Genomic DNA, 21,323 nt, shown 5'->3' with positions numbered 1-21,323 from the left:
ATGGCTCCTTTCAATAAGAAAAAATATGATTATGTTTTGCTAGGTGATGAATATGAACCATGCCGATGATTAATGAGACGGGTTCCAATGACTACCTCGGTCGTCAGAGATGACCTGCACCAGCTCGTAGCCGTCCTCCGGTTCCTGCTCCAGGTTGTGTTTGGCCATGGCTCTGGAAATCACTGCCCTTGTCTTGTCTTGACTCGTCAGCTGAAAAGAAAAAAAAAAAAATTAATCACAATTAATAACGTACAAAGTGTATTATTATTAAAACTATGACAAGAACGGTGTCAAATAATTATAAAAATTTAGCTAAAAACCATTTCTACTGAATAAAGACATTCACTAGTTAGAATGACAACTTTTAAACACCTTCATTCTGGAACAAAGACTAATTTATTCGAGGAATGTTACGACTTCAGAGGGCGCATGAAGAATATACGCTGTCTGTATGTGTTGCTGAACTGTTTGTGTTCAAATATCAGTTCTTCAAAGGTCTACCCCTACCATGCCATCAACGCTAGCTTCGTTAGCCCATATATAGTGTTTTGTATTGTGTGTTAGCATTAAGCTAGTGGACTTTTGTCAGACAACTTAATGTTTTTTTAAAGTCTTCTTTCTTGTAACATAATTCAATTTTTTCCACAATATTGCAATTTTATTCTCCCAACATTATGACTGATGAAAAAAAAAAACATTTTGACTTTCTTCAACATCAGTTTTTGCTCATGACAGAACTTTTATTCTCAAAAAATGATGGCTACGTAATGTGAATTTTCTAGCAATATGACGTCTTCACTCTCTGAAAACTATAACTGTGCATGTACGGACCAATAAATATCTGTAACATTGTTAAAAAAAAAAAAAAAAAACTATACAATGTTATGGTAATAATTTCTTTCCCAAAATTTTATTTCTGACAAAATATGATTTTATTCTCATAATATTAAAACATTTTCCTCATATAAATGAATATTGTTTCTGGTAAGATTATGACTGTCGATTTTTTTTTCTCTCTCAGTAAAGTCCAGTTTTGTTCTCCGCCCGTTACAAAGCGTTGGCTTACCAGTATGCTCTTGTAGAGGTTTCCGTTGCCATGCTCCAGGCTGACTCTGACGATGCAGGCGTCCTGGGCCTGCATGTTGTACACCGGCGTTTGGCCCGGGGACGAGGGCGACAGGGGCGTGAGGGACACGGAGCGTCGGTGGGTGCACGAGGGTCCCGGAAGCGAGGGGGACACGGGCGTCATGGAAACGCTGGTGCTGGACGAGCCCGTGTCCATGGAATGGAGCGAAGTGCAAGAAGAAGACTCGGACAGCTGAAGACACACAAAGCCAATGTTACTTTTTTTTTTTTTTTCTTTTAATACAGCATAATTTGATCCCACCCTGTGTTCTGATCCCGATATTGCTCGTGATTTTGATCAGCTTTATTCTGATTTTGACATTACTTTCATGACGTCCACCTTGTTCTGTGGGTCCGCGCCGTGGGTGGGGGTGAGTCCCTCGCTGTCTGAGGGGCTGCTGGAGTCACTGGAGGACACGCTAACCGAGTCCATGCTCTCTCCAGAACTGCCGGTTGGCGGCGAGCGCGGCGTCTCTCGCACGGGAGAACTGGACGCGCTGCTGTCTGCCCCCAGGAACAGCCTGGGAACAACATGTTGCCCTGTGTTATTTAAATCGTGACTCCATTCAAATACATCGCACAGAAAAGATAAATAAACACTGGAGCAAAATGAACTTTTAAAAGCAAACGCTTCATAAAGACTGAATGCAAATGCATTCAACTTGAAAATCAAATACAAGTGATTCTTTTGCATGCCACTAGAGGGAGCTGACGTAGACAAACGTTTGCACGGCAGTATGTCTGTCTGCTGATGTACTCACAGGCTGAGCCTCTTCACCATACTTTTTCGGGGCTTGGGTGACGTCGGGCTGCTATCGCCGAGGCCTTCGATTTCGCACGACAGGGCGTAGCTGCAATGGAAACATCAGAAATCATTAACGTCGTAAAGGGACTTCAATGAAGCCACAATGCATCAGTGGGGGAGCGTAGAAGTGCCAGAAGAAGAATACAACAATGTGTCTCGGCGATGACCTCATGCGCTAGTTTTATTGTTGTCTCAGCGATGACCTCATGCGCTAGTTTCATTGTTGTCTAATAGATGATGACAAAAGCACTTGGTGGAGCGCAGACCTCCAGCAAGGCTCCAATGGTAAGAAAAGTGAAAACAATATTTGTGGAGTGCCCTTTTTTGTGTGTTCCTGTGACATTGGGTGGCCTTAATTGTGAGGCTCAGACCTCAGCAATCAGCTTTCTGTAATTGGCACCATGCACTCTGACAAGAACAAAGCAGCAACAAACACAAAAGATGTGGACTATGCCACTTATGATTCTGTGGCTTGGGGTTAGAGTTGGAGTTTGTAGTGATCAACAAACACATTTTTATGATATTTTCCAAATTCGGTTATTGGCTTCCATGACTAATAATTGGTATACGCTCTGTAAGAAACATCACACTATTTGTATTCATACATATATAAGAAAGTGCTGTCAATCGATCTTTTTCAACTACTTAATCGCAAAATTTTCCATAATTGGTCGCGATTAATCGTATTTTCAATTTTTTACGAAGCTTGGAACCAATACGTAAAAATTTTTTAAAAAGATTATTTCGATTCAAGTTCTAATCGCTCCCCTTGAATAAGATTCCTTTCCTGTAAAATATAACAGTTGAAAAAAAACCGCCAAAGACGTACAACTAATATGGTATTTGAATTTGACTTTGCAAAATGTGCAAAAATTATTTTGGACTTCTCCAATGAGCCTTCGAGCAACTTTTTAAAGTAAAACTACGTAAAAGTCCGTCTTTGCGTTAACTCAGTTAACTGAGTTAATTCTTTTTTTTGGTGCATTACCAAATTTTAACTGAGTTAACTGAGTTAATTTTTTTTTGGGTGCGTTACCAAATTTTAATTAATCTCCATAGTTAATGCTTTAACTTTGACAGCCCTAATATATAATTTTTATGGAAATGTATTGTCTTTTATATTATTATAGTCTTTGCAAACAAAGCGACGCAGTGTGTTGAATTAAAACCCTCCATTACCTTTCCTCCTCACCGAGTTGAGTCTGGCTCTTGAACCAGCGCAGGAACACCTGGTCCGGCGTCAGGCAGTAGCTGTTGCAGGCCGACTGCAGCAGCTTGATCTGAGCCATCACCTCAAACTCCTGTACAGTTAAAACATCCGTTCAATCGTTGCGCTTTCCAAACAGGAGCCCCTCACCGCCGGCAGCGGACGGTACGATAGATGTGGCGCTTACCCTTCGCCTCTTCTCGAAGTTGATGAGACCACCCTGCGGAGGACACAAAGGGCGCGCTGTCAGGACCCCCGAACGTCACATGCCAGCGGCCGGCTTAGGCAAACAACATTGGGGCGCACCGCTCACACAAACCGGCTGACCACAAATTCCTCACACACGCTCTCGGAAAAATTGTGCCCCCAGGTTGCGACGGCGGCTTACACAGACATTCGCTCTGATGTGAAGCCTTGTGCAAATTTGCAAACGTGCGCTCTCATGGTGAACAAAACAAAGACGCGGACAATCGACATCTGCACAATTGAACGCTATTGCTCCTTGCGATAAAAACATGTCCCGTTGAAAACAACGGAAAATACAGTGTTACCTTGAGATACGTGTGGAATTAATTCTGTGACCATACATGAGAAAATATTCTCAATTGTCTTACCTGTTTAAACAACACATAAAGATGAAAAAAAACTATTCAAGACTTTAAAACTTTTAAATTCCATTTGAAATTAAAGATCCTACTTCTCATGTGTTGACTTTTTTAAGACTTTTGAAAGACTGAAGTTATTTTAATGCCAATTAAGGCCTTGTTTTTCGATTCATGGAGTCAATGCCTTGTAAGAATTTTTAAGGATCTGCGGAACCGTTTATTAGTATGTGTATTATTTTTGGCAGAGGATAAAGTATATATGCCAGGAAGTATTATCATACAGTATTGTCAGTCTAAATGTGTTGTTCCTCAAATATCTGTTGCTTAAAAAGTTATAACACCGCAACATCCCTTATGGCTATTCATTAGCCCGTCTGTGGTGTTTTGTTAGCATTAAGCTAAGCTGACTTTCTTAGGCAAAGTAATACAAAACATGTCATTCTTTTCATTTTATTATTAGATTGAGTAAATGTCAACTAGCAATTCAACAGCTTGAAGCCTCTTTTAAAAAAAAAATAAATAAAATAAATTAAAAAATATTTTTTTCACTAGCTGCTACCATGCATCTTTTTGTGAGTGAGTACCTCAACTAGGTCAGGAAGTGCTGTGTCGAGCATGGTCAAGTCCGTCAGAAAGGTCCCCAAGTAAGGTATGGTTCCCTGCATGGCTCCCTATGGAGGAAAAACAAATTTAATTTCTTCAATAATGTGCGGCGTTCAAAAATATCCCGTGAAAGCCCGTTTTAGCCGTAACTTCCAGCCTTTGTCTCACCATTTCCTTCTGCAGCTGGAGTCTCTTGTGGGTGCGTTTCTGATGCTCCTTGGCACAACTCTCCAGACTGGCAAACTTTGAAGTACCTTCCTGTAGGGGGGCCAACGGGGAGGAAGAAAATAGCTTTTTGCTCATGGAAATTCTCAACTTTTGTAACCGGGGGAAAGTGCGGTTCGAGTCCAGGCTCTCTTTTAAGTGAAAAGATTCTACTTTATAGCAGGAGGCGAGTGATCACTAAGTGAATGCTCAGTAAACAGAAAGGCTTTATGACAACTCGGAGAAGGTCTTTATTAGTCCCTCGAGGGCGTCATTTAAGATCACACTGTTTATATTGGACACGCTGCATATACTGAGAAGCCCCTAAATAAAAATGCGATGGGCTAATGGAGGGATGTCCGACAGCTGGAACATATACAGTATATAAAACAAAATGTTGTATTTAGCTATATACTCGATTTAAAACAACCACATGAAAATTGGTATTTCGCCATACGCTAAAATGCTCCCACGCTTTTAAGTGCCGTCGGGTCATTTATTTCGTCGGGAGGCCCGAAGAAAATAATGGATGTGGCTGTGTCAGATAATAATTTTTGTTAAAATCTCACCCTCATCAGCAGCTCTCTGCTAGTCAGGTAGTTGTTGTGATCGGAAAAGATGTCTGACAGTTCCTCAAACGTCTGCATGCTGTCTCTGCCGAGCAACAAAAACGAGAGTCAGTCCGGCACGCAAAGAGTCAGCGTCTGCCTTGTTTGATTTCAAACTCTGCTAGGAGGCTTACTTGTGTACACAGTTCCACGCTCTCTTCAGCCTGTACAGAGGATTGGACTGCAGCGCCGACACAATGGCTCGCAGGGAGGAGAAATTTTTACGTATGCGACACTCCTGTTAGAAGACAACCTTAGGTTACTTTCTTGACACTTCTGGCCACAATCAAGAGCTGTATGAAAAATTCCAGGATAATGATGCTTCTTTTGAGGGATTCAATTAACTGAATTTAAATTGCATCACGTCAAACAATCAGGATAGGTAAATCTTGCTAAATAATTCACGATGCACTCGAATATAACGTTAGATGATCCTTTAACTCATTCACTGCCATTGACAAATTTACACGTCTTTTCACAGACCAGCCATTCAATCTCAGGAATTTATCTTTTTTTAATTTTTTTTCCAAACGTTAGGGTAAACGAGGGTCTGAAAATATCTGGCAGTGGATGAGTTAATGATCGCAGAGGAGAATTTCAAGGGTAATGGGGGAACAAAAAGCGCATGTGAGAAACTACTATATTGCGTACAACAGCTTTTTTTATTGTAAAAAAACAAAAAAAAAAGCATTTAATTAATATATTTTTTTATAACCGGAGATAAAAACAGAAAGGCACCAGTCGTACAAGGTATCAGGTGTGCCTAATGTTTTGTCCGCAGAATGTGCTACTGCCCTCCAACCTGAGCAATGTCAATCCAGCGCTGGATGACCCTGGCTCTGACGTGCGGCCGTATCTGTCGGTGCCTCAGCACGGTGCTGACCACGCAGGCCGCCACGGCGTTGAACTGCGTGATGGTGGCCCGGACGCTGGGGGCGCTGTGCTTGTTGTGTTTCTTGTCCCTCTGGGACCAAATGGAGCCCAGGCAGTGGTACGGTACTACTTTTTTGAACAGCAGCTGCAGCCAGAACAAAACAGGATAGCGTTACGCGCCTGTTTCCCTTTCAAAACAGATCCCCGTGTTGCTTTGGTCTGCTCGCACTTACTGCATCCATGTAGGTCAGCTGCTCAGCCACCAGGTCGGACTCAAACGACAAGAAGTCCTCATGGACCTCCATGTCCACTTCATCCTCCTCGCCCGGGCAGTAGGAACTATTGCTGTGGAACCCAGCTGAAAAACAAATACGTTTGGTCACGTCTTTAAAAAAAAAAAAACAACAAGAAAAAAAAAAACTAGCTGTGATGTCATTTTACCGCTTAACTCATATTGTATAAATGCAATATTAATCAGAATGCCATGTTTTGACTAGTGGGCCCGCATAGAACGTATTCTTGGAAAGAAAATTTCGGGGTTGACTTCCGCTTTCATGAATTTTTGTTGAGACAATTGCAATAGTCCAGAAGTAAGGACACAAAAACACAGACGATTATTTCTAGTTCAAAATCAGATAACATGCACAAAAGTTTAGAAATATTTTTGAGGTGGGTGGAAAAAAAAGAAAAACAGTTTGAACATGTTCGTCAATAGCTACCGTCAGGCTCGTCCACGCTGGCCTGGACCTGCAGCTGCTCCAGCAGCCCCTCGGCACGTCGCAGGGCCTCGGAACCGGGCAGGGTCCTGCGGAGGTAGTCCATCAGCCTATGTAGGCACGGGTAGTCTGGAGGCTCCTGGAAGTCTTCGGGACACTGATCCAGCCAGGCACGCAGGATTGAGGCTAAGGCACTGTGGAGACCGAGAACGGTTTTTAGACGTGGACACCCGTAAAAAGTGCTACAAATTCATCAAAAGATTAAAGAAATCTCACTTTCTGATGGCTCCGTTGGTTTCAGACACTTGGCTTTTTTTGGCACCTGGATCAGTTTCTTCTGCACTTCCATATCTGCAACAATAACCAGACCGTAAATAAAAGTAGTTATCGCACGTTCAGGTTACATTCCACATCCATCTGCGATAGAGAGACTATATACTCCCACATGCTTTAAACTTATTAAAAGACACTTTTTAGACATATTGTAAACATTGTCCTTAAAAGTGGAAAGTCAACCAAAACATTTTTTTTTTCATGAATATGTTCTATGCAGGCCCACTAGTTGAAACAAGGCACTCTGATAAATATTGCGTTTGTGGAATAGGAGTTAATCTACCCGTTTTTAGCCATCTCTGGGGGCGGCCATTTTGTCATTCCTGTCGACTGAAAATGACATCACACACCCTCAGGGCTCACATAACGACCAATCACGGCTCACCTGTTTTCTGAAGCTGAGCCATGATTGGTCGTTATCTGAGCCCTGAGCATCTGTGATGTCATTTTCAGTCGACAGGAATGACAAAATGGCCGCCCCCAGAGATGGCTAAAAAACGGGTCAATTTTGCTGCTTAACGCATATTCCACAAATGCAATATTAATCAGAATGCCTTGTTTCAACTAGTGGGCCTGGTGGGAACGTATTCTTGAAAAAAAAAATGTTTTGGTTGACTTCCGCTTTAAATACAAAAAAAAAAAAAAGCAACTGCTATGTTCAAAAGAATAATCTGCACTATAGTGGACTCTTTCTGAGTGCATCTGCATCGCTATACCTGTCAAGCAGCAGATGCAGTACCGTCTGCGTGCTGGCGAATGCTCTGTAGGTGGAAAGGAAGATGGACGTGTACGTGAGGTCGTTGTCGCCGAACGCCGTCAGAAGCGTCTCCACCAGACGCTCCAGCGTCCCGGCGCGGATACTTCGGATCTTGCAGGTCTCCAGCTGGCTGACCGTGTGGCCGGGGGGCAAGCGGTCGCCTTCGGCCTAATCACAAGCACACACATAAACACACCCTGTAAGATGTGATTGTACTCCATACGTGTAGGGCCGTTTTTTTTTTTAAATGGTCCCAAACCCGTCTTCATATTGTCTACTAATTTATTGTCGTTTGAATTAAACGCAAAAGCAACATGAAGCCTGTAAAAAGCTATTGGTTAGCCAAACTCTTAACGCCATCGACCTATCTTTGTGGATTTTATAGCGACGGATGAAGTCAGATGTTGCAAACCTTGCATGCTGCCATTCTATTTTCCCCATTTTTATCAAAAGAATTCAAATGTAACCATCTTTGGAGCTTCTTCACCCCGCATGGTAGCATACAAGTCCTACACTTCAAGTCAAGTCGAGTGAGTCTTTCCAAAGTTTTAGCCAGGCGAGTACCAAGTCTTGAAATTGTCCACTTCAATCCGACTCAAGTCCCCTCCTCGTGTCCCCCACCTCTGCCGTGTAGTGTTTAGTGTTTATTTTGGGAGCGTAACAGATGAGGTCATTCTATTGAAAACAAGCAAATATCCCGGAACAGAAAGAAGGAGGAACAATCCTGACCTATATTTTTTCCTCCCCCCCTCACTTATCCAGATGCGTCCTACTATTGTGACTTGAGACGGAGCGGTTGCAGAGCGTCTAGGAGGGACTTGTGGACGTAGAAGAAGAAGTGGCACAGGCGAGGAGGAGGGTGGGGAGCTCAAGCGGGGTTAGCACGCTAGGGCAGGAAACGCTCCAATCTGCTTTTAATCACAGCAGACCCCCTCCTCCTCTCTCTCCTCGGCCCAAGTTCCCCCAGCACTCCCCTCTGATAACGAGTCAAGAAAAACACTTATCCGTCACTCTGAGCGGGTGCGGGGGTTCAACGTGTAAAATCAACTGCACAATTGCGATGACTTTGCAAAGAACCCGCAACCCGGCGTTCCAAACTCTTGTTCGCTGGCAAATATCTGCTGGTAATAAATACAAAAGATGGAGGAAAAAAGTCCAGTAGAAATACTAGACATTAGTGATGTCGTAGGGCACTGATAGAGGGATGCCATATTAACCAATTACAGGGGACTCCCGTCTATTTCTGGTTCGCTGTTCCTGACTCACAACTCCTCAGTCAGCTCCGGTAATGTTAGTCATTTTTCGCAAAAGGTAAAGGACAAAAAGCCTGTACGGTTGTATTGTCTGGCTACATGTGTTGATGCAGTATTTGTGTTCAAATATCTGTGGCTAAAAGGGTTAAAACGCCTTAATCGTCGATGCTATTAGTTAGCCCGTTTATGGTGTTTTGCATGGTTTATTAGCGAAGGTATTTGGTCGTTTTCACTACACAAAGTGTAATCCTCTTTGTTTGATGTTTAGTTTGGCAGTAAACTTCAACTGGGAATGGCAACGAAAAAAAACCAACTGCAAGCCCCCTACATTCCCCGACACTGCGCTGTCCATTTGAATTCGAGGAATTGTTAAATGATCTTGATGAGATAAAGAATTAAGATTCCTGCGGTGATTGATTCCTTGATTAATTGACGGGGAGGGTACCACGTAACTCCACTTAAAGTCAACACGCTTTCTCATGCTGGCTGCCATACAGCTGGCATTACACCTTCTCTTCCCGCAGCCAAATGTTTCCCCTTTCGTGCAACAAAAAGCCTTCTGAACACAAGATCCAACTTTCGCGTGTACACAACAGACATTTTTCGAAACCAATCATTGCCGCTAATACCTCCAATGACGTGTGCTCGCGCACCCCAGCGGCCAAATCCCCCACATAGGTAGCTCACGGCGGTTTACAGCAAATACTGCTGAGCGTGTCACAACACCGCGTAAACAACAGCGTTAAGGAAACAGAGGTTGTCTTTTTTGCGTACGGCCGCGAAACGCGCAACTCAAGGAAAAGCCTTTAATGCCTTTTAATGCCCGAGCAGCATTTCATCAAACTGCTGCTGCAAAGGGAGAGAGAGGGTGGGACGCATTTGGGGAGGGGGGGGGGGTTGGGGGTGAGCAGTTTGCTTGCCGAGCTCGGAAAGTCAGGAAATCACATGCTTTGGCTAAAAGACAGCGCGAGACAGAGAAACAGGCGTCGGTGCAAGCTGCTGCTAAAGGTGAAATCCAGAGTGGGAGATTTATAACTCAAATGTTAAAACAACACAATGCAGAGAGGCGCCAGCGCAAGACCCAGAGCTTTGAAAACAATGGAGAGGAGTTCAATAAACCGGATGTCTGTGTGCCCCCGCGCGTGACATTTCTACTTGGAATGACTCGGCAGATTTGTCACTAAGAGAGTGAAAAAAATGCAATATGTAACACATTTTGGCTAGCAACACAAAGTAAATAAGTCTGTGTGCATTGAGCGTTCACAGACTTACCCCCAGCCATCTTGCGCCCTTGTTGGCAGCTTGTTGAATCTGAACCCTCTTGAGCGTCACATTGTAGATGGCTCCTTCCTCCACTTCCTCCCCCCAGTCCTGCACGGAGCTCTGCAACCAAGGGAAAAAAAAAAAAAAAAAGAAAAAAGTCTGCATTACAGGTTGAATTCGCTTCAGGTTCTTTGCTAGCCAGCAAGGTGCAAGAAGAAGTCATTAGATAGATGGGGAATGGGCTGAACGTGCACCCGGGTCACCTGCGCCAAAGAGGTTCCCAGCATGATGTTTTGAAAGCTAGCAAAAAAAAAAACCGACTTAAACCCAGTTGCACTCCACGTACATTTGTGAAGGGTTAACATAAGGGCCAAGGAAGAAAAAACATTGGGAAAGGGCATGTTCTGTATCATTTTTCACAATAAACGAAAAACTAATGTTAGTCTACATTTTCCTTAATAAAATCAAAGAAAAGCTTAAAGGCTTATGCAGGAAATTCAAATCTATGAAGGCACTGATAAAAATTAAGACACTTAGGCCTTGGGGGAGGCCAGCCATCAACTCAGTGTCATTCTGATTACCTCACTGTCGCTGACGTTGTCTTTTCTGGGGTTTTTTTTTTTTGGGGGGGGGGGACATTTTTCTTAGTTTTTTTTCTTAGTTTATCAGTGAAAAATTCAGCCATCGGAATGACAAAAATCTGTTTGGTGCTTATCCAAAGTGGGATTGTTTGGCCTTATTCCATCACTTCTACTGAAGCCGTGATGACGACCTTAAGAAACTGTGGCGAAGAGCACAAATATTCACTCATTCCCGACTCCCTTATCACTTTACAGGGATTTTTATATAGTCGGCCAAGATAGTTTGCTAACATTTCAACCAAAAGTGCCCGTATAGTGATAAGGGAGTAGGGAATGCGTGAATGATTCCAAATGCAATGCGTTCGTAATCCTTCATCATTTCCTTACTCCCTAATCACTACATATGGATTGGTTGACGCTCCACTCTCATTCCGACTCCCACGTCACTCACCAGGCCTGGCCAGACCTTTTACAGCCAAACACACTCAAAGTCACAGATAATGGACCGTGAGGACAGTGACCCCAATTGGAAAATTTTAATACCTTCACCTCCCATGCACATTTTGTGGTTTTTAACAATGCAAAATACATTTTTATCTTATTATTCCATTAACATCGGTCAACAGCTAATTTTAATCAGAGATGGCTTAACGTGCCCCTAAAGCATGTCCAAAGTCCGGCCCGCGGTCAAATTTTAGTCAGCCCACACCCTCTGTCATAGAATTAAGAACGTCCGGCCCGCCCGTACAAAGTTGCCCAGTTGACAAGGTTATTAAAAACACTCTAAATGCAATTTCACATTTAAACGCAAGAGGGCAGCAGCAGCAGCAGCAGCACTCTGTCCAACTCCATAACCTTGTGTGACCCTTTCCGGACCGTTTCTAAAAGGGCAACAATGAATAAAAAAGGGAAAGTTGACAACGAGGGCCGCCAATTTAAGAAAAGGTGGAAATTTTCCCACTGAAATACACAACGTAATTTGCACTGGTGAATGCTTGTACTTATTTCCCTGTTTTAATTCTAAAGATTTAGTGAACATTTATTTGCCAGTGATATGTCACGTTTTAAATGGACCAAAAGACATGTTTAAGAATCTTGAATTTAAATAAAAATCGTCAAAAAGAAAAGACCGGCTTGCTAAAATGGCACTTGGGATTTATTGGGTAAAATGTCAGCCTAAATGACCGGCCCCCCGCATTTTCACCTCACCAAATCTGTCCCTCTTTGCAAAAGATTGGACAACCCTGCCCTAAAGGTATATTTGATGCTGATTTAAACATTTATTTACTTCATTCAATCACAACGTGAGATATTTCCTTTTTTCTTTTTTAAGTTTGCGCAATATGTTTTTTTTTTTACCATGCCTTGTCATTTATAGCTATGACGTTTCAGAAAAAAAAAATTCCACCTGTTGCTCAACCTAACCTTAAATTCATAAACACAACATATATTATAGTTATTATAATTATTAGTATTATTGTAAAAACATGACATGCTAGGGAAAAAATGAGGGCAGTTTAATCTTTGTTCAAAACATTTAGTAAATGTGACCGGTATAATCGATGGGATAATCGACAGATTTGTGGAGGTGCGCTAAATGACGATACAAGGACATCAAAGTGAGTCATGCCTCTTTACTCTCCACCACAAAACTGATTGCTTACACAGCAAGCTACTCTCTTTCGACCCATTCATGTCTATAATCACTTTGAAGCCAGAAACATGTCAAACACCCCCTTCTTCTCCCTTAAAGGTACAGGTCCCACGCGAACGTCTCTCTCAGCCTACGATGCCGAAAAATCCCCACGTCATTGACGAATTAGGCGAACAAAAACAGCACTAAAATGGCTGCAAGTAAGTACTGTACATTAAGAAAGGCACAAAGTGGTGTAAAGCGTCAAGAAATTCCCAACCCCCAACACTGCAGCATGCCAGGCCTTCCTTACTCCTCTCTCCCTCCCTTCCATCCCTTTAATTCCCATCCATCCATCTATTTTACTGTGTCCCTGTCTCGGTGGAGGTGAAGCGGGAGCTGCGCAACCTTCAGGGAGCCATGAAAGGTTGACGAGGACAGAACGGGAATGTGCGCAGACTCCCAAATGAGCCCCAATGCGACAACTCTGCATCAGACTTTTATTGGGCGCGTTCCGGTAGAAATCAACATGCCGCATGTCTGCACGAGCCAATTTAGGACCCCAAATTGGTCACGGGATCATTTTATCGGGTCGCTCGCGGCACGTTCTATTTTTGATTAACGTTGGTTGTTATGCATCGTTTATGATCAGTGAACTTCTGCCGATTGAAATGCAAACATTTTCGGGGGTGTCAACAGCTTTTGGGGTTTTTTTTCCCCCCACTGCGCATATGCCACGGCTGTTTACCGTTATGTTTATTATTACCCAACATGAGCATTTGTGGGTTAAATGCTTTGGGGGCTTTTTATAACACTTCTTTGAGGCTTTGTCTGTTTTTAGAAGTGCACCTGGTTCGGTTTCTCATTACACCGGCTTGTCACTGAAGCGCCATCCTCAAGGCACTGTTTGTACCCTTGACTTGTAAACCAACAAAGGCACACACAGAGTTACCAATAATTAGCCTTATGGGCGCCATTGGAGTAGATTGCACCCTGAAGGACTGAGCCGATTTCAGACTGACCTGTAAAGAGTAGAATTTGACTACCAGGGTGTTGTCGTATTTTATACGTAGCATCTGCATCAAATTATTTGATTGTGGAATGCACTGTCATTGGTTGTCGTTGCAATCTATATGAAAGGCACAGGCGGCAGTGGTGGCAGGTATCCAAGTGGAAAAACTTTGGGACTGTATTTAACGGTATGTCGATTTTCAGGTATCTGTACTTAAGTACGACTTTTTTCGTTGAAAACAAGATATCTCTACGTGATACTCTTTACTTGGTCAATCTAGGCTTGTGACCTTTGCGCGAATTACGACATAACGTAAAGAAAGACATAAATGGAGAGACGGCGAGCCAACCGCGGTTTGATTGCTCGATTGAGATCTTGGGGTCTTATAAGGCAAAAAACAACAACATAACACAGGGACAGCAGCATTAACAAGTGATGCTGAGAAGCAACATGTTATTATTTAAAAGAATTGTTAGATGTGGTGCACTAGAATAATGATTCATGTTGAAAGCTCATTGTCTTTTGCCAACCTAAAAAACACCTTCCGGCATTCAGAAAATCTCCATCTAATCGGAAAAAAACACATATGAGTAAAGTGCATTTTTTCTGTCGTCATCATCATTAGCTAATTTAGCAGTTTTTCCTATTCAGGTCACAACTTTAGCAAAGTTATGGCAGCAAGTTGTGATTGTCTCTTGGTTTAAAACAAAAACAAAACGCGACATGTATCATATTTGCATCTGCTCAGTACAAGTACCAAACAAGTTAATAAAAAGTTTTTTCTTATGCCAAGTTAGAAAAACAAGAAAAAATATATATATTTATATTTTTTTGCAAAGCTTTTGTGGTACTTCTACTTCCATAAAATGTGAGTACTTTTCCCACCTGGGAGGCAGACACAAGTTGACTCAACCAGGTTGGGACATAGTGAGTGCACCCTCACATAGCCGATGCGGCTTCGCACATTTAGATAATTAGATACATGGCGACATTGGCACCAGTGCCTAAAACAGCTTTTGAGCCGCAAAAAAGTGGGCATCGAATCTGAATCTGTTCCAAATCATCTGTAGGACATTTCTTTTTAATAGCAAAGCTGTAAGATCAGTCTGGAATAAGGTTGAAGTATTTGGGGATCTACTCAATCTTCTACTCAGTTAAAACTACTTATATACGAAATTATAAACACTTTGGGCAAAAAAGGCCGGGGGGTGAATGGATAACAATAGACATTAAAAAACAAAAATAAGGCGAGAGTAGAGAGTTGAAAGCTAGCAGTGAATTCTGCTGACACATCAACATGTGGAGACAAAAACAGAAGCGCCGACAGGAGACGGGCCAGAACCAAACACCACGAATGCAGCATGACGGCCAAGTCCTCGCACACACTTGCAGTCGAGGTCTGGATCACACGCTCGCGTGGCTTTCACGTCAAAAGGCAGGCGAAAAAAAGGTCAAGAGGCAGTAGCGCCACCATTTAAAACAACACGTGAATCCGTGTGTCATCCATTCCTTCCATTTTCAATTGGTCATCAAAACTGGAAAAAAAAAAAGCAAATACAAGGAGTACCTCAACTTATGCGATTTTTTAGATGTGAGCTGTCCCTCTGTCAATTTTTTTGTGTTGAGTTACAATTGCGAAATAGTGGCGGTGAACTTCACAACAAATAGTGGAAAATATTTTCCTTTTTTAAAAGGCCACAAGAGAATTATAAGCGTAGTTAAACCAAAACACACAACCTTTTTTGACAAAGACCTGCTATCTTAATGCTAACACACAATGCAAAACGTCATAGACGGGCTAACACAACTAGCATTGATGCTCAAGTACTTATAAACCTTTAAAGTTGTATTTGGACATCTGCAGTAGCAACACATGCAGAAAAAGCAAACATCTTAGGTATGCATTACTTATCCACTGGAAAAAAAAAATATTACAGAAGTTTACATTTAATTTTAATATTTCATTGGTTTCCACGTGACTCGTAGGTTCGGAAACTAGCAAGCTAATAGCGGTTCAACAGCTAGTAGATTTTTGCAGTCTCCTATAATGTGATGAAATTTGAGTCGAGGTTGATTAATTGATGATGTCACTGATATTTTTCAGCATGGTATAGCGCTTCCCAATCTTTTTATTGCCACAAACTGGTTTCTTGTAAAGATGTATTTCAACAAACAGAAAGCTCATGATTCATAAAAATACAACTTACGATTATGCTAATTGTAGTTGTTGTAATTAGTGTGAGTCCAGCGCAAGTTTCACTTCAACGGTGAATCACAACAGAAAATAAAAAGCTATTGAGACGGAGTTCTGTCTTTTTAAGGGCGATCTGGCCAAGAAGGCGGAGCACAAATCATATCCTAACTAGACAAAGAATACGTACAAGAGCACCACATACATAAAAGTAAACAGAAAAGAGCACAGTACAATTGCAAACAACATAATTGCAATAAGCAGGAGAGTAGTAAATACTGACCAGATGTACAAATTGCAAGTACAAGCAAGCAACCGCACTCTCGCCTCAGTCTCAACAATGCAATGACAAGTCGGTTTCATCTTGTTTTTCAAGAGCATGGCGTGGCGTCTTCAGGCGTTAAACGTCGATGTGGAGTAGTCAACAAGTCAACTAATCGGCTCAAACAATACAAGCAAATCTATCTTTACTCATTACCAAAATTCCAGGTCACATAACCAACTAAATATTAAATTCAGTCATAAAGTCAGTCCAGGGGCCTGTTTTTCAAATGTCATATTTCTGATCTGGGTTAATATTGAATTATAGAAAATGTGTCTTTATTTTGTATAGTATTAAAAAAAGTCACCTTTTCATTAGTTTTTGGGAAAAAGTTCTGATTGCCAGTTGAAAATGAAATGAGCAAATGATACACTCCTGTGATTTTCTTTCCAAGCAGGACTGTTTTGGGGTTGGACGCTCAATTGGACAGTTGGAGGGACAATTCCCCAAGCTCACGGGTCAGCAACACGTCTCCACGTCCAGCTGCAAAGACGGATCAGCCCATGAGTCATGCAGTCTGCATACTCCCAAAACAATAGAAGGGAGGTCTGGCCCAGCCTACCAGGCCCGGCCCGGCCCAGCCTGGCTGCACAAACACACTGTGCGTGTGTGATCCCAAAATCTCTACAGGTCTGTGAGGCTGATTTTTAAAACACTAGTCATACTGAATAGTACACAGAGCACATTTTATCAGAAGAGACTGTGGGGATGTAAATAGAGGCCCAGTTGTTATTTGTAGCCTCACAAAAAGATACAGTAGTGGTACGAGTATGAAAAAATATGGAAAACCATTTGAGCATTTATTCCTAATCATCGATATCCATCTTAAGGTCTATGCACTAGTAAGTACGCTCTTTATCCTCACGACCAAGACAATTCAGAGCACTAGCAAAATGACTGTAACTTACTAGCCATGTGTTTTCCTGTTTACCTCACTTGTAACTTTCAGTGAGAACAAAGAGTGTTCTAGTACCTGGACCTTAAGATGGATATCTAGGATAGCAGTGATCAAACTGCATTATGGAAAACTGTCTGAGCATTTATTCGATATCCTTGATAAAGTGGCTATTAGTGGATGACACATGCCTACTAGTTGGGCTAGTAGTGTTTCTAGTGTGACACAATAGTTTCCAGGTAAGGTTTAATTGCGTGCTACTAGGACAAAAGTGGCATATTAGTAGTGGGGAAAAATGAGTCATTTTTCTAGTGCACTAAATTGCATTACCAGTCAGGATAAAGAACAGTAAACTACTACATGGTCCTTAAGTTTGATATCAAATTAATGCTCAAACAACTTTCCATACCTTCCACTACTATATAACGTGCACAACAGTAGGACAACTTTGGCATACTAGTAGGTAGGAGTGTAATAAAAAACGATTTGAATCAGAAAATCGGGTTTAATTTGCACAATGCGAGTGCATCGAATTGAACAGAATTGTTCCACTTTCAAATATATTGGGATATGCATCAAATCGATTTTATTGGGGAGATATCTCTTTGAAGGAAATGCCATATTTACAGGACTAACAAGTTCTTTCATGTTTGTAAAATGACAACAACAAACTCATTGCATCATACCCTCTCGAACTGAAACGCATCGAGTCCCACTGAATCCAGCCAAATCGTTGCACTGTAATTGTATCGCACCCCTCGAGATTCGGATCAAATCATCTTTTATTGCGGCGATGCACATCTCAGCTTGTAGGACAACTGCATGTTACAAGTGGGGAAAAACTGTGCACTAGTTAACAACTGCGTGCTAATGGTACTACCACCGAAATCAATTCTGCCAGTTAACATCTATTTGATCACTGCTACAAACGCGGAAGATGACTTGTGCAGTTTAGCTGTGCTGAAACGTCAAAAACTTTGCTAGTTTGCTGCATTCACTTACGGGTGAGAACGAGTAAGAGCATACTCGTGCATTATGGTGCTCAAACGGTTTCCATAATAGAAGCCTCGTTTCTTTTTCATAAAAGTAGATAACAAATGGTGAAGCTTTTGTGCCTTAAAGCAGTTGGGAAAGGCCAATTGTCCTCCCTGCAATGTTTGTCCCACAAACGGAATTTTTCATATCCATCACCATCATAAAGAGGGAGGAAAAAGTCCAGCTAACGTTTTGCGTATGTGACCAATGCGAAATCAATTACAACATGAAAGCGAGACACCCCCCCTCCAACATCCCCCTTTTTATCCCCTCTACTTTCCCAAGCTTACGACCTCCACTCCCTCCCTCCCTCCCTACTTCTTCACCCTCTCTCAAAGCCAACTCCTCTTCCAAAACGCCCTTTTGTGTGTTTGTTGTTGTTTTTACCATTTTACTCTTCCAGGCGAACTTCATGGCGAGTCCTTCTCTCATGGTCCGGGGACAGCATCAGAGCCCACTAAAAAGTCCTTACGAGGAAGGAGACAAAGATGGCACGATTTTGTTTGTTTATCCTCTTTCTCCAAGCTGCCCCACACTTGCTGGCGTGGTACCGTCCGAACGGGAAAACTCCAAATGTTCCGCTATTCTGCAATGAGTCTTTTCTATTGAATGAGCCGCCGCCTCCTACTCCTCCTCCTCCTCCTCCTCCTCCTTCTTCGCCCTCACAACATGCAGCTCCTAACTCCTCCTCCGGCCACCATTACCGTAAAGCACGTAGAAAAATGACCGAGGGATTTTTTTTTCTCATAGAGGAGCTTCCCCGAAACGAGAGCAGCGTTTTTCAACCTTAATAGAGCCAAGAAACATACTTTGGATTATTAGTAAATTTCACTGCACACCACCAAACAAAAATGGTATTAAAAAAAAAGGCACACTAGAGAGAAAAAAGTAATGACATCATGAAATATGATGTAAAGAAGTCAAGCCATTTTTGCCACATTTTCCCCCCAATTCAATGCACATTGCACTGCTCCTCCTGGTGTGTGCGCCTTGGCCAGCAGGGCTGAGACATAAGAATTGACTGTACATGGAGATGGTGTTCGCTCCTCAGAGAGTTACTTTGAGTCAAATCTTCGCAATGGATAAAGAATATAGGCTACCGGCTACCAAGTATTATTTATTGTGTCGTCATGAGTTGCTCCAATCGTTTGTGTTCAAATAGCTGTTTCTTACAAAAGTTATAGTGCCACAAAACTAATGCTATTTGTCACCCTGTTATACATCAGCATTGTGCCAACAGATTTTAAGGCAAAGTTATGTGGTTGTTTTAAAAACAATAATGTGTAATATGTGTTAATGTGTTATTTAACAGTAAATATCGTTTTTTACTTTTGTACTTTTACATTTCAGAGTCTGTATTTATTTATTTTAATTCACTTTTAATTAAAAATAGGTATTGAATCAGTGCTCCTACTGCAACCAGAGTATCGTATCTGGGGCGTCCTTCTGCTTAAGCACAGAGTGTGGATATTTTTACCACTTCTTTGGGAACAGTGTATTTTCAATCAATTCATCAACAATAAAATACACCATTAAGATGTGAATGATGATAAATGTTTTGGACCAGATGTATGCAAATGCTACGTTGCCTTGTGAGTGAAGCAGCTGCTGCCTCAGGGCCTCCCTACGTGGGACAATACAAGGAAGGCGGTGCATGGCGTCATTGGCGCTGTGTATTGTCAATGCGCGAAGAGGAGAATGGCCTGAGTGTGCGCGAATAGCCCGAGTGTGTGAGAATGGCCCACACTGCTTCCACTGTCAATGTTGGACAACACAAACTCAAAAATGACCCACTGATGTGAATAAACGGGAAGATATGAATCAAGCCTCGGTCTTGTACGTGGGGGCTCATTATGGACAAAAGTTGTATTGTAGATGTTTGTGAGAAATCACAAGTGGCTTGCTAGTCAAGTGATACCATGAAAAAAATAAACTGGAATGATTCTCAGTAGCGCACAAAATTCCGCCATGGCTGATTAATCCTTCTAAATATTATAAGACAGAAAACAAAACAAACATCAAAGAAACATGACTGACAAGAACAATGGAGATCATAACAAAAGTAAATTACGACATTTACAAACAAAAGAGCCAATGTCAATGGAACCACAACTCCCTTGGCGGAGATAACTGACAAGCCAATAGTATGACCCAAATTTCCTTGGCAGAGGTACCTCACACATAAATGTAAAAAAAAAATATATATATATATATATATATATATATATATATATATATATTTTGCTGGCTGACGTAATTAGCTTGCATGCAATCGTCAATAAAAACGTCCTCAGTGAAGGTAGCTATCAAACTAATCAACAAATGTCAATGAAAATTTTACTTCCTACGTGGAGGTAATAACATTAACATTTTTAACGCGTCATCATTTTCTGTGGGGCAGATGCTGCTGCAGCCCACTTGTTCGTGTGTGTGACAGGCTGCTGGAACGCCCAACGTCATCGCGGGCGTCACCGAGCCGTCATCCACAAACTCACAAGGTCATCATGTAAGAAGGTGAGGGCACGGGTGCATCTCCGCGTGTCAACCGTGCGTTTCGGACTCACATCTGGCTCGGCTCCAGTTCCCAGGCCGAGCCGCCCCGATCGGGCCTGCAGAGTGCTGGGAAGCCCGTGGGGTCAGTGGGAAGGTTACGACCTCAAAGGACCTCCCAGAGGGAGTGATGTCATCGCGGCGAGAAAACCGTCAGACAAATGTGACGGCCTGTAATGGACGAGCCTGCACGGGGGACGTCTTTCAATGTGACTTATGTGACATGTTCTCTGCGGTTATAGCCTTTCAGTAAAATAACATTTGGATGGGGTGTTTTGTGTTTTGTAACTAAACCTTGTACAATATTCGGCCACCTATGAGTAAGTTATTCAAACTGAAAAACTTGCCCATTTGCTATTTTTGTGCTCTTTCTGAAATGCCATGAGATGATACAACATGGCTACAAAGCCATGTCTAATATAAAAGTAGTGCTTCGGCTTAGCAAAGAAACAGGGATGAAAAGCTAACCTGCTTGCGGTGGAGGTAATAAAACAGCAATGGAAATATCGGCAGGGCTCGGTTCCATTAGTTTGACAAGCAGACAGCGTTACAGCAAAAACTCACATGGTAGAAGTACCTAATAAACAGATATACAGTAGATGACAATCTAATTTCCTTGGCAAAGGTCTGTTTTTCACTAATTACTATATTTTCAGTCTTGTGTATTTTTCTTGCGCGTGACTTTAAAAGTTGTAAAAAGCCTTGGTATCAAACTTTCAAGCAGGAGACAAATGATGCAGCAAATATTCCCA

At 42.1% G+C, this 21,323-nt stretch overlaps 1 protein-coding gene across 4 annotated transcripts in view; it reads right to left on the bottom strand.

Moving 5' to 3' along the window:
• rgl1 (ral guanine nucleotide dissociation stimulator-like 1) overlaps nt 1-21,323 on the bottom strand; it is a 38,042-nt gene that overhangs the window by 3,162 nt on the left and 13,557 nt on the right. For 2 of the 4 annotated variants that reach the window (XM_086047243.1, XM_086047244.1), the window contains exons 4-19: nt 10,362-10,472; nt 7,796-8,004; nt 7,023-7,097; nt 6,750-6,940; nt 6,264-6,388; nt 5,960-6,175; nt 5,292-5,395; nt 5,119-5,203; nt 4,514-4,603; nt 4,327-4,413; nt 3,325-3,357; nt 3,110-3,231; nt 1,887-1,976; nt 1,451-1,646; nt 1,067-1,318; nt 96-210 (exon numbers count right to left, since the gene is read on the bottom strand). In XM_086047243.1, the coding sequence (XP_085903369.1) occupies nt 96-210; nt 1,067-1,318; nt 1,451-1,646; nt 1,887-1,976; nt 3,110-3,231; nt 3,325-3,357; nt 4,327-4,413; nt 4,514-4,603; nt 5,119-5,203; nt 5,292-5,395; nt 5,960-6,175; nt 6,264-6,388; nt 6,750-6,940; nt 7,023-7,097; nt 7,796-8,004; nt 10,362-10,472 (2,101 nt within the window). Of the gene's footprint in view, nt 1-95; nt 211-1,066; nt 1,319-1,450; nt 1,647-1,886; nt 1,977-3,109; nt 3,232-3,324; nt 3,358-4,326; nt 4,414-4,513; nt 4,604-5,118; nt 5,204-5,291; nt 5,396-5,959; nt 6,176-6,263; nt 6,389-6,749; nt 6,941-7,022; nt 7,098-7,795; nt 8,005-10,361; nt 10,473-18,408; nt 18,656-21,323 lie in introns of those variants that run through there. The other 2 variants (XM_086047246.1, XM_086047245.1) reach the window with 2 other exon arrangements.

This window comes from Filicampus tigris, chromosome 12 (assembly GCF_054856515.1).
Source record: "Filicampus tigris isolate MCC_2025a chromosome 12, RoL_Ftig_1.0, whole genome shotgun sequence".
Taxonomy (NCBI): Eukaryota; Metazoa; Chordata; class Actinopteri; order Syngnathiformes; family Syngnathidae; genus Filicampus; species Filicampus tigris.
This window is presented reverse-complemented; position numbering and strand designations above follow the sequence as displayed.